Genomic DNA, 13,189 nt, shown 5'->3' on the forward strand with positions numbered 1-13,189 from the left:
ATTATGTGTCACTTCGTCTTTTTCTTTTTTCATTATTTCTTGCAGTAAAACGTGGGACAACAGAAATACAAACCGCATTGTCTGCAGAAAAAAACTGCAAAAAAAAAAAACCCAACACAAAAACAAACAAACAAAAAAAAAAAAGCCATCACTTCACAGGAGAAGCTCCGGGGGCGTTAGAGGGGGGGTTGGAGTGCGCGCGCGCGTGTATGCGTTCGTAGGGGAGTGACTCATCCTGTGTGGGCGGGGCTTAGAGGACGGACTCGGTGTGTGTTTTGTTGAGGGGAGGTGAGGTAATGCCTTTCAACCAGAGATGATGTCATCAAATAATAGACAGCACGCGCTTGCTTTCTGTACATCTGCTGGCATGCAGTGAGACGGAATGAACCTGATTGATCGCTACACACTGACGAACGCCTGATTAGCTCTCTGCTCTTAATGGGAAAAGCAATAACTCTCCCAGCTCAGTGAGGGAGATGCAAACTGCTGCTTCAGCAGTATTTTTATTTATTTATTTATTTTTGTTAGAAAGCCGGCCGCTTGGTCCCTGAAATAGAGTCGGAGCTGCGGTTGAGGTGAAACTGTTTGACAGGATCGCTGGAGCGTCAGCAGCAACACAAACAGTAGTTATAACCCCCTTCACCTCCTCCCTCTCTCTCTCTCTCTCTCTCTCTCTCTCTCTCTAAAGGCACCCCACTCTCTTGTCCCCCCCAGGGGTGGAACATGACTACACGACTTGTTACATTAAATAATTATCCATGTCATTTCGAGGAATACTTCCGTAGCAAATTGTATGTGTGAATAAAATAGTTTTTCTCACAGTGCAAGAAACGCCAGTCAGACTTTGTGGAGTGATAAAAATCACACTCCGATTTTTATCTCTCTCTTTTTTCCCCCCCCCCCCTCAAGATTTCTCTTGAGGAAAAGTGGTCCTAAATTAGAATCTGCATTCTGACGAGGCTTGAAAATAAATAAATAACTTTTATTGGTCTGATGTAATATTCTAATTTTAAATGTTTGTGTTTTTCAACAAGCTGTGAGCAGAAAATCATAAGTACTGGAAATGAAGGCTTTTGATGCAATTGATGTTTCAACTGATCAATTGAAACATCAATTGATCTATATAATAAGTGTTACTTAGAAAACTGAGTTACTGGAATAAATGGAGTTTCCAGTATTATTATACAATATTAGTGTACAATTCAAAGCTTTTAGCATATATTTTCCTACTTTCTGTGGAAAGTAGATTTATTATCGATTTCTTAATAATAAAAACAGTATAGCTAAATGTTTATGCTAAAGTAAAATAATAAAACATCAGCAAAAATGTTCTCATAGCCCTACCACCTCAAATACTGCTCTTGAAAATTTGTAAAATGCTTCTTTAGGACACCACTCGCATAAAGAAGTGTTTGTATCACTAGATTGCACACAGTAACTTCATTTAATCATATTTTCAAATGTATCTAAATTTATTGATCCTCTCAAAACAAATAATCACAACAATACAGACAGTGTTAAACATCATTAATAGTAATTTATCGTGACGACGATTCATCAGAATTGTTACAAGAGATTTATCACGATAAATGATAAACAATACGATAAATCCTCACCCCTATTTTGAACTTAACTCGTCAATCGGTGCATCTAGAAATTGCGCAAGCACATCATTTGACTCGGAACGTATTGAAGCTCTGATTGGTGCAGTCACACACACACACACACGCACACACACACACACACACACACACACACGGGTCGGGTCTCAGATTAATAACAGACACTTTACATTCAGAGCTGTTTAAAGATTAATAGGACCATTAAAATCCACAGAGAGAAGGAGGGGATGTTGATGCTGAGAAGTCTGGGTGGAGGGCTTAATCTTTTAAATTATTCTTTTTATCTGTTTTTAATATTTTATTCTTCTTCAAATGAAAACCCCAACTGTAGTCACGGCTGACAGAAAGCTTAATCCTTCCCAAATATTATGTGTACACACATGAAGACAAGCAGACTGTGGTGTGGCTGATCACAGATGAATTATTAACCAGAAAGAACTCATTTTTATTAGCTTGAAACGACAGAGCCACTGAGGGCTGTTATATAATATGATTTTATGTTTCTTTTTTTAACCCATTTAAAATATTCCTTTTTTATTTTTTTATGCAGCAACCCTTCCACACTTTTTTTTAAAATTGAAAATAGGCATTACAAGACATAAAGAGCTAACTTCCAATGGATTCCATCAGATGACTCTCTCGGCTTTGCAACTTGCTGATCCAGACTTTATGGAGGGACGATCCGGTAGTACAGCCAGAGCAGAACCTCGCTGAGCAGTGGGTTGCCCTTCAGGAGTTTACGTGGCTGAGAGCAGGCTAACCGGTGTCAGAACGCCGGGCCAGATCAGACGGGTGGATTAAGGCATCAGGAGCAGCATGACTCACCCACTGCTCTGAGAATTTCCCTTTTTTCCTGCCCGGTAGCCATACACGCACAGAGGGAATCAGCTCAGACTGCTAACCTAAACCACCCAGCGTGTGTGCAAGGATGACATCACTCCGTGTTCAAAAATGACACCTTTTCAATCTTAAAAGCAACACTCTGACTCCAGAAGGAGCTTGTTTACATCACCAAGCGTTGAAGACCGTAAAAAGCCAGCCCTGCAGAGAAAGTGATTGTTGAGTTGCTGTCCTTCTGTCTGAACTGATCTGAAGAGTTTAAATCAGGATTAGGGTCAGGGGTTTTTCAATGATGTCATCCTCAACCCCTTCTCTCCCCATTACAATGAACACCTCATGCAAACCCTTTCTATCAGCTTGCACTGTTTTGTACAGATCCGATCTAATTACCTAATCTCATAGTTGTGTAATGGTTCCAGATCTGTGGATTGAGTCCAAGTGTGTGTGGGCCGGTGAGACAGCCGTGTGGGCGGTGGTGTGTGTCGGGTGCTGTCGTCTGTGTGGACGAGTGTTTCAGTGGATGACGTAAGGAATAGTTTTTTCGCTACAAAATTAAAATGGACCAGGGCATATGTGTTAAAAATCTGTGAAAGTTAAAGGATAAAATTAACACACAACTAAGTTTGTTTGCGGATGACGTGAAATGTTTATAGGGTAACATTATCACAGCTCTTTGAAGGTTGAATAAACATTCTTTTTTTATTGTTTGTATTTGAAGAAAATGTAACATGGAAAAAAATATCAATTGCTATTGAAAAATGTAACCATTAATTTGCGTTTGTGGAATATATTAAAAACAACGTGCGTTTTTTTCACAGTACAGTTATTATTACAGTGGATTATGCATTAGTATTGGAAGGAAATGTTTTGTATCCCTAACGACTCATGTAAATACCTAACAGCTAGGGATAGACAATAAATCAATAAAAATATAAATCGCAATAGACACACAATCAGTATCAAGAGATGATAAATATTCCACAATTTCATGGAACTCTGATCCAGAACCACACGGCACTCTGGGGAATGTAGGCATCCGCTCCTCTCATGACCAGCTAAGCCATGAGTGGAGCGGATGGCATCAACTAACTCACTCATTCCTTGCTTTCCTAGCAACAATCTGTTGAGTAACTGGAGCAGCCACACTTTCAGGTTGCCTCATAACTGCTTAAAAATATATATTAAAACAATCAATAATCTATATCAGCTGAGATATCGTGATACGTTGTCCAGCCCTACGAAGAATTAAGAATTGGTTAGTACGAGTTATCATAATACAAAAACCACAAGTAAATATACCATGGTTACACCATAGCACTGTATTTCTACATAGATATACCACCAATCTAGCTGCTTTTAGCTTGTCATCACAACTTCTAGTTTGCTAAGGCTTGTTTTTAAAACAAGGTTAGTGTAGCAAGACTGGTGGCAGTTCTTACAGCATGACTGTATTTGTTCTTGAGGTCAGAAATGTATCTGAACAGTTGAATTTGTCCTCATGTAATCAAAGTGTAGTTAATGCCTAGTTCACGTGGCAAGATTTTGATGCTGATTTTCCCCTTCCGACAATCACAATTTATGATACAACAGTTCTTTTCTTTCATCAGCTTGACAGTAAAAGAGTAGAAAAGAAGAAAAAGACTCATCTGTATTCCATTTGTATCACAGGTATTTGGCAATAAGATGGTCATACCTTCGCTTGACGGTGCCTTGTTCCAGTGGAACCGGGACAGGGAGAGTATGGAGGCTGTGCCTTTCAGTGTTGAGTCGCTGCTCGAGTCATCCTACCGCATCGGAGAGGACACTGTTCTGGTCGGGGGCAAGTCCCTCACTACTTACGGTCTGGGGGCCTACAGTGGCAAGGTGATACTATCGTGGTAATAGTTGTAAAAGTTCGCCGCATGGTCACCTTTTCCGACTGTAACAATCTTTGTTTTTTGTTTTGTTTTGTCTTTGCTTCAGATCCGGTACATTTGCTCTGCGGGAGGCTGCAGTCGGTGGGGGGATGAAGAGATGGAGACGGAGGACGTTCTCCTGCTGCAGAGGACTCAGAAGACAGTACGAGCCATCAGGCCTCGATCAGGAATGGAGAAGTAAGTTCTGAACCGGTCGCCACTGGATCCACCTGCTGTACCACGTGTCAGTAAAGTTAGTGAGTTGAAAAACTCCTCAGGAAGATGCAGTTACATAACACACTGAACAAGAACACACTATCTGAATGTGCAGATCCACAAACAGTGAGGGAAAAGTTTCATCCAACCAAGATGCAACTCAAGACTTGGACTTGGCATGATCTTGTGCCCTAAAATCTTGAGACTTGACTGGGACTCTTGCCGTAAAGCACAGGTGTCAAACTCCAGTCCTCAAGGGCCGCTGTCCCGCAGTTTTTTTTAGATGTGCCACAGGTATACAACACTGGAATGAAATGGCTTAATGACCTCCTCCTTGTGTAGATCAGTTCTCCAGAGCCTTGCTAATGACCTAATTATTCTAGGTCTATTCAGGTGTGGTGCAGCAGAGGCACATCTAAAAGTTGCAGGACAGCGGCCCTTGAGGACTGGAGTTTGACACCCTTGTTCTAAAGCAACGGTCTCAAACATCATTCCTCAAAAGCCTTTTCCTGTAACTTTTAGCTGTCTCTCTGCTTCAGCACACCTGGATCTAATGTGATCTCAGTAGCAGATTTCTGTAGAGCTCAACATCATGCCAGTGAGGCACTTAATGATCTAATTCAGGTGTGTAGAACAAGGAACATATCTAAAAGTGTCTTGAGGAATGCAGTCTGAGACGATTGCCCTTAAAGCTTATCTTAGACTTGTGCCCTAATGACTTGATCCATCCTCTGTGGATATGTGAGTGTTATCTACTCTGTGTTACCCAGACATTCCTACTAATTCTCAAACACCAATACTTTGAGAATTGCAGTCACTCTGGAATCCTGTGAAGAGTATGAAGTTGCCAAACATTCTTAAGTACATAATCCAAAAATAAAAGGGTGCTTCTCTTTCACTCTTTGTTTTCTTTTCACCCCTCTTTGTTTCTTTCTGTGACCTTAGGTGGAACTTCAGTGTTGGGAGCTTTGAGCTCAAACTAGTCCCTGAGAAACAATCCGGAATGAACTTTCTGGAGGGAGACTTGGCGAACGATGACTCCTGGAAGGAAAGCCAGCGAGTCATCATCGATGAACCAAAGGAGAGGGAGCACATGGACAACAAGCAGAACCAAAACCAACACTTGGACCTCGTCATCAAAGTGTCTGTTCCCGATTGGAAGGTCATGGCCTTCAGCAGCGAGCCCAACGAACAGCTGGTCTGGGAACATCAAGTGAGACGTCTTTGTCAGCATTAGCTCCTTAAGGAGTGTGTTTACTGCATTGTAGCTCATTCTGTGTCACTATTTGCTGCATAGTTCTGTACACCCATCGCCTCCGCCTGGCTGGTGGGTGGGGGTAAAGTCACACCGATCAGCCTGTTTGACGACACCACCTACAGCAGCCAATCAGAATCTAAAGAGGACGATGAGGAGGAGTCCGATAAAGCCCGGAGTGCTGCAGAGTCTAGTGTCTACCTCGGTGAGTTCGTCTGACATGTGCATTCACTCAGCTTGTTTGTTTGTTTTTTTTATTGTTGTTGTTTTGGGCATCTTGAAACATTCCTGTCTTTGAGTTTGTGGATGTGCTTTCAGGGATGTTTCAGGGGCAGCTCTACCTTCAGTCATCAGTGAGGATCTCTGGAAAGTTTCCCTCTAAAGCTATCGAATCGGAGAGAGACGTAATTTCTCTTCCCACCGTCAAATGGAAGCCGCTTATACGTAAGTCTTTCTGCGTTAAAACCTAAACACCAAAGGAGCCTGACTTTGACGGTAAAAAGGACAAAGTGACCGAAGACGGTTTCTATTTATTATTTAAAATCAAGTAGTCACTGTTCAAAGAATCTTTTGAAGACACAAATGTTCTTTATCTGTTCATTCCCTCAGGCCCTAAGCTTTTACCCTTTGGACAATGTGGAGTTTTTTTTCCAAATTGATTTCCAAGGAGTTTCTTCATCTTGTCCTTGTAGAGTCCCCGTCTCGGACTCCGGCGCTGGTGGGCTCTGATGAATTTGACAAGTGTCTGAGTAACGACAAGTATTCCCACGACGAATATAGCAACGGCGCCTTGTCCGTTCTTCAGTATCCTTACGGTAAAGACCGCATCACTCCCTATACATGGTGTATCCCTGCGTGTTGCTTCAGCAGAAATTTTCAAACCCTTTCAACCTTTTCTTGCATAGTTTTGCTACAACCACCTGTGTTTTAGCAGAATGCCAACACGAGCAATGTGCAAGTGTGGTAGCTGCAACATAAAGGGGTTCAACAAAGCAGACGGATGAATGTTTTCAGACTTCCGTCATCGTCCCTCAGTTTTACAATTATGCACTAATTAATTTGCGAGAGGCTGTATGTGCCAGGTGCAGATGAATCGAATTGATCTGACTTCCGTCTCCGCCTTGTCGTAGCAGACAACGGTTACTACTTCCCCTACAGCAAGAATTACCGGGAGAAACGTGATAGTGCCATCAGTCTGATAAAGAGAAATGAGGCGGGCTCGGACAACCGCAGGAGAAAGGACCCTGTGCTGCTGCTGCCCTGGTGGAAGGAAATTCTCGGCACCATCGTCTTCTGCATCGCTGCCACCACCTACGTCGTCCGCAGGTTCTTCCACCCGCCTGCCCCTGTGGCCTACGTCAGGGTAAGAGTTCACGCCCTGACTGCTGTTGGAACTGCCGTATGTAACTTTTATTTTTTAAAAATATGTTTTTTACATTATTGTTAAAATGGTCACTATGTTGAGAGAGAGACAGATAATTTGTGAAAAGATCAATCTCCTCCACCTCCTCCTTGAGTTACTATTGCCATCTGAGGAAACGCACCGCTCCCGACCAAATACAGCCAATCAGAGACAGGAGGAAGGTCTTAGCGCTGTCAATCATCCTCATGCACTCACTGATAAATGTGCTAATGGTGGAAAAGCAACTTACAACTTATCTGCTATCATTAGTTGCCATGCTAACTAGCTTTAGCATTCACAACAGGCTGTGGTATCTGCAACTTAGCAGAGAGCAGAGCAGGGGTGATTGACAGCGCCAAGGCCCGCCTCCTGATTGGTTGTTCTTAGATGGTGCTTGAAGAAAGGACAGGAGATTGTGTTCTTTCCGCAGATTATCTGTCTCATAACACACTGTCACAACATAATGACGATTTCAACAAATATGTAAAAAAATAGTTTTTGTAAACTTTACATACTGCACCTTTAAGTAGCTGAAAGTGGGTGTTTCTGCCCCTGGGTGTGTGTGCGTGTGTGTTTGACATGTGTTTGCCGTTATCTGTGTGTCCGTCACAGCAACGGAAAGAGTCCGAGACGCAGTGCCAGACCGACAGCAAGTTTGACCTTGAAGTCGTCGAATCCAAAGAGCCGGTTGCCGTGGAGAGCCGCTTCAGCGAATATGTGTCCAGGTACTCCACTAACTGCCCCACAGAGGAGCGCTGGACCCATTTGTCTTTTCTGTCTGAACTTCTCCCGGCTCCCGCTGCTGTTCCACAACTTATTATCCTCGCATTTCCAGAGCCTCGCTCGTTTAAGGTGTAGCTACAGATTGAGCGCTGTTACCATGGTGACCACTGGTCTTCCAGCCTGCCTTGATAGGACAAGGCAGAGATGGGGAGATAGGAGTCGTGCTAATGTGCGATTGGGTGTCTCGTCTGTTTGCCGTCAAATCGGAGTGACCTTTGCACCTCTCCTCGCAGCGGCGGCTCCGCCTAGCTTCCATCTGCCGCGGGGTCACGGGGTCACATTTCATCACCGTCTGAACACTTTCAGAAGTTTCTCACTTTTTCTTGCTGATCTGATGTTTGTGGAGATAAATCCACCCTAAAACCTGCATCTGTCCCTTAAAGCTGCTGCTCTGGTTGATAGATTAATTTGGCTCCAGAACTTTTCCGCGCTAAAAGTGACAGCTGCTGCTCCCGCACGTTAGCCTCCGACTTCCGTGTTGAGCCGGAGCAGAGATGCTTTTTCCCGGGTGCAGTCAGGTCTGAATATGCCTTCCCAAGCGGTAAGCGCGTGGCGCTGCTCCTCGTTTATCAAAAACCCCTTTAGATTTGGCTGCAGTAGTAATTGTGATAATGATTCATGAGGCCGTGTTCATGCAAGCTCATTCTACAGTAGCAGTAGCAGGATCCAATGTTTACTCACAAGTTCAGTCCCATGAATTTGAGACATGGATGAAAGAAAGATTGTTTAAAAAAAGGACACTTCTCAAACTTTTTAATTTTTTTAAAGCCCCACAAAAGACAATTAATGACAAATTAAAGTACTGTCCGTCTGTCCAGTGCAGATCTGAACGGGCCAAAATGATGTCCCAACTTCCAAGTTTTTTTTTTTTTTTTTAATGATTCCAAATCCTGTCTTAAAAGTGGGCAAGTAATTTTCACAAATGAATTATTTTCTGCTTGAGTTTCTCATGTTATTCAGGCTCCTGCAGTGGCTTACCTCTATTGCCAGCCCAATCCTGAAATCATTCCCTATATTTATATATATTTTTTCAGTCAGAAATTTAATTCGCCCTTCAATTATAAAGGCCTTAAAAAGTCTTAAATTGGTCTCCGAAGCCTGTAGAGACCCTGTAACTTTATGCAGCCTCTATAATTTTGAATGGATGATGAAAACCTCAGTAATCAAATTCTAGCAAGTGAATATTTTCTGTTTTTCATCTTGAATTCTCCAAAGTTCTCTTAAACACTGTGAAGTCTGCGTGATTCTTCCTTGCCCAGGGATAACCAGCGTGTATCCCTCCCCCCTCCCTCATGCCTCCCAGGTACCTAACAGACTTCGACCCCGTGCAGTGCCTCGGCCGCGGGGGCTTCGGCGTCGTCTTTGAAGCCCGCAACAAGGTGGACGACTGCAACTACGCCATCAAAAGGATCCGCCTGCCCAACAGGTAGCACCTCTCGCCCGGCTGCAGCATGCTTCCTTGCTGGGGGCTACCAGCCCTGTTTCCTTTAAAGCCGGTTATGTAAGCTGTGGCCTACTGGTTAAACACAGAAAACCACACAAACGCTCAACTGGCGTTTTGAAACCAATATTAGCGGTGCATTTATTATTTATACGTGCAATCATGGATATTTAATGTTGCTTCTCTTAACACTTGCAGACCGATCTGTACGGCTCCCTCCAAAAAAATATTGCACCCGTGAAGGCACTTTTTCTGTTTCTGGCTTTGGCTGCAAATATTAGTAATGAGATGTGTGACTGAAAATTGTTTGTTTTTGGCCCTCTTGCCATGATCATTTAAACAAAAAAATACAGCTGAATGTCTTATTCTCATTTTGGTTTTGCATTTGTAGACTGTATTTATGGTGTAGAGTTGCATCCAAAAAGAAAACCAGATTGTGTTTGAGGGATAAACAGCCAATAGCAATTCAAAATGGAAGAGAAGACGAAAAGTTTGAGATTTACACAAAGACTGGCAATAGCCGCCACATTGTTAGGAATGTGTGTGAGAGAAAAGAAGAGGTAGACCAATTAAAACATCAGAGGCAGATGACGGAAACCGCTGTAGGACAGGTGTGGAGGCATTAGTCGCAGAATCTACTGTTTGAAGACGACAAACAGCAGAAGTCATTTGGAAGACCAGAGTAAAACGACTAAAACCAAGAAGTAGAGAGAAGCCCGACGCTTCAGTGACAAAGTTTGATGGACTGATGAGACAAAGTTGAAGCGTTACCAAAGGGACAGAACGGTTCATGTTCGGAGAAAAAGACGATTGGCTCATAGAAGATGCCTTTAGAAATCCTTACCTGCTGATTCCAACCTTTCCTTTTGTCTGAAAAGTCGCTGGATGAAGGCTGCTTCTGATTTTCAGAGGTAGATCACATCGGTGGATAAGGTTGATCAATGTTTACACAAGAGTCTCCCAAGATTACGGATTAAGAAAAAAAAGCCTTTGCCAATTTTTGATTCCTTAATTAACATAAAAATGTGGCATGAAAAGTCGACCTTTCTCTCATGTTGATGTCAAACCTAAATATTTACAATCTGCAGCTAAAATAAAGAAAATACCCTGACAGAAACAGGAATACGTCCCGTATCCGTAGCAACAATCAGGTGCTGTTAAAACTCTTGCAGCATAAAAATTAGCTTTACTTTCAGTTTTACTGTTTTACTGCAACGTCACAAATAGTTTTTAGCGCAGTAGTGGAAATTTGTGTGAAAGCTGCATGTTTTTCAGCCTTGTGTTGTGCGTGCGTGTGTGTGTGTGTGTGTGTGGTCCAGGGAGCTGGCCCGGGAGAAGGTGATGCGAGAGGTGAAGGCCCTGGCTAAGCTGGAGCACCCAGGGATCATCCGCTACTTCAACGCCTGGCAGGAGAGCCCCCCCGAGGGCTGGCAGGAGGAGATGGACCAGAGGTGGCACAAGGACGCCAGGTTAGAGGCCAGGGTCAGGGGGTCACTGGGGTCACTTGCTGTCAGGGAAGGTTGGAGTTGAGTGTTGTCCGGATATATGGGTTTAGCATAGAAAAAACGAAAAAAAAAGAGTTTGGAAAATCTTTTTGAGCTTTGTTTGTTATTTTCTGTCCCTCTCTCCATCTTCTCTTTCCTTTCTATATTCTTCCCTTTTCTCATTTTTTTTTACTTTGTTTCTATTTCATTTTCCTAATTTCTTTTCTTCCTCCTTTGCTTCCCCCATTTCTCTCTTCCTTTTTACCCTCTTTCTGTCCATCAAAACTTTCTTTCCTCTTTTCTTGCTTTTTTATTTTTAGTCTTTCCTCTGATCTGTCCTTTTTCCTTCATTCCTCCCATCATTTCTTTGTCTTTCCTTCCTTTTTCATTTTTGTCTTTCCTTGGTTTTTCCTGCTTTCCTTTTAGTTTTTCCTTTAATCCTGCTTTCTCTAATCCTTTTCTTCAACACTTGTGTCCATCCTTGTGGTCTTTCCATTCTACCTGTAGTAATAACAACTCCTCCTCTTCCAGTACCACTGACTGGCCATTGAGCGTCCCCGACCACATGGAGGTGCTGTCGGTCAAAGTCCCCGTGTCCAGCTCCGTGTCCCCCGCGTCCGGTCCAGACGGAGACACATCCGTCAGCGTTGCTGTTGGAGAGGCGCTCCTCTCCAACAGCAACGCTGGCTTCAGCGCCGACGACGGAGACGGTGACCTGTCCTTCCAGCCGCTGCCGGGCCACGACAGCCTGATGTCCGAGCGGGACAGCCAGGCCGACCCCGACGCCTCCGACACCCCCAACTCCTTCGAGCTGTGCCCGCCCCGCGGCCCCAGCGACTGCACCTCCTCCTCCTTCGACATCGTCTTCGAGGACTCCGGCTGCGATCGGGATGCCGACGCCGACACGGACTCGGGCACGAGCGCCGCCGGTCCCGGAACGCTGACGGAGAAAAAGAGTTGTTCTTCTCACAGCAGGCAGGAGGAGGCTGCGCCGCCGGCTTCCTCCAGTCCTCCTCGACCGACCTCGCTCACCCTGGCTCTCCCAGCCACCCAGTCGGTCCAGCGCTTCCAGCCTTCCCCAAAGGTCATTACCAAGCAACCAGCTCAAACACTCGGCCGTCCTGTTGCCAGATTGTCCTTGAACACGGTGTCCTTCCTGCAGGTGTACCTGTACATCCAGATGCAGCTCTGTCGGAAGGAGAACCTGAAGGACTGGATGGCTCAGCGCTGCCTGCCGGACCAGAGGGAGCTCAGCCAGTGTCTGGACATCTTCCTGCAGATCGCGGAGGCCGTCGACTTCCTGCACAGCAAGGGCCTGATGCACAGAGACCTGAAGGTAAAGGCATGCATAACCTGAACTGAGGAGGAAGAAATGGTATGCATCCCATGTGTCAGCAGAAACCCAGGATTTCTCCCAGGGCTTTATAAGCCTGCAGGACCTCTAGGCTTTACTTACGCCCCCACCAGGCTAAGAATTGTTTGTTTATTTATTAGAAGTTTTATTTATACATCAGTTTCTGAAACCACTGCCAAACTTTATTGGTCTACATACAATTAACTTCAGCCATTAAAGTGGCAAGTCATGGATAAAGGATTGAGAAATTTGGGGCACTTTAATTAGGATGAAATGACTAAAACAAAGTTAGTTCTTCTTCACCTTTTTCTTTTTGTGGGCTCTAGTGTCTCTTATATGACAGTAGGCTGACAGGAAAGGTGGGAAAAAGAGGGGGGAAGAGATGCGGCAAATGTCAGTCGGGTCTGGGAATTGAACCCACGACAGCCGCGTCGAGGACTCAAAGCTTCCAAATGTGGGCTGCGCTATCCCCTACGCCACCACAGCACGCGCTTTGTTCACCTTTTTTAAGACTTTACAGTGTTTAGGTTTGTGCTAGTAATATCTTCCAATAACACACAGCTACCTAGTTATATTTTCAAATTTCCTGCCACATTTAAATAGTTTTTTACTCGTAAACATGGTGGGATGACTGCGCTAGCACTGCAACCACCGGGCTTAGCGAGTTTCCCGTGGGAAACCCTGTAAACCACTGAGAACAATCTGGATAAATCACTGCCAATCTTCCACTGTCCATTCATCAGCCAACCTATTGAAAACTAATCAATACCTTCCTAATGATAACCAACCGCTTTGAGGTCTTTCTGTCTGGTTGCCATGCCCACCACACTACTGAGGCTGCCCTGGTCGTTCATTAGCTGTGTTTCCCACACTGTGTCGTTGTGCGGTTTGCTTACT

At 44.2% G+C, this 13,189-nt stretch overlaps 1 protein-coding gene across 2 annotated transcripts in view; it reads left to right on the plus strand.

Annotated features, from left to right (window-relative positions):
* The window catches only part of eif2ak3 (eukaryotic translation initiation factor 2-alpha kinase 3), a 38,484-nt gene that overhangs the window by 18,827 nt on the left and 6,468 nt on the right, over positions 1–13,189 (plus strand). Inside the window, exons 3-14 of one of the 2 annotated variants that reach the window (XM_044142775.1) lie at positions 4,131–4,325; positions 4,425–4,555; positions 5,519–5,786; positions 5,871–6,033; positions 6,147–6,272; positions 6,521–6,643; positions 6,962–7,191; positions 7,843–7,955; positions 9,317–9,439; positions 10,774–10,923; positions 11,470–12,022; positions 12,101–12,274. In XM_044142775.1, coding sequence (XP_043998710.1) covers positions 4,131–4,325; positions 4,425–4,555; positions 5,519–5,786; positions 5,871–6,033; positions 6,147–6,272; positions 6,521–6,643; positions 6,962–7,191; positions 7,843–7,955; positions 9,317–9,439; positions 10,774–10,923; positions 11,470–12,022; positions 12,101–12,274 — 2,349 coding nt within the window. Of the gene's footprint in view, positions 1–4,130; positions 4,326–4,424; positions 4,556–5,518; positions 5,787–5,870; positions 6,034–6,146; positions 6,273–6,520; positions 6,644–6,958; positions 7,192–7,842; positions 7,956–9,316; positions 9,440–10,773; positions 10,924–11,469; positions 12,023–12,100; positions 12,275–13,189 lie in introns of both variants that reach the window. The other variant, XM_044142774.1, reaches the window with a different exon arrangement.

This window comes from Gambusia affinis, linkage group LG16 (assembly GCF_019740435.1).
Source record: "Gambusia affinis linkage group LG16, SWU_Gaff_1.0, whole genome shotgun sequence".
Lineage (NCBI taxonomy): Eukaryota > Metazoa > Chordata > Actinopteri > Cyprinodontiformes > Poeciliidae > Gambusia > Gambusia affinis.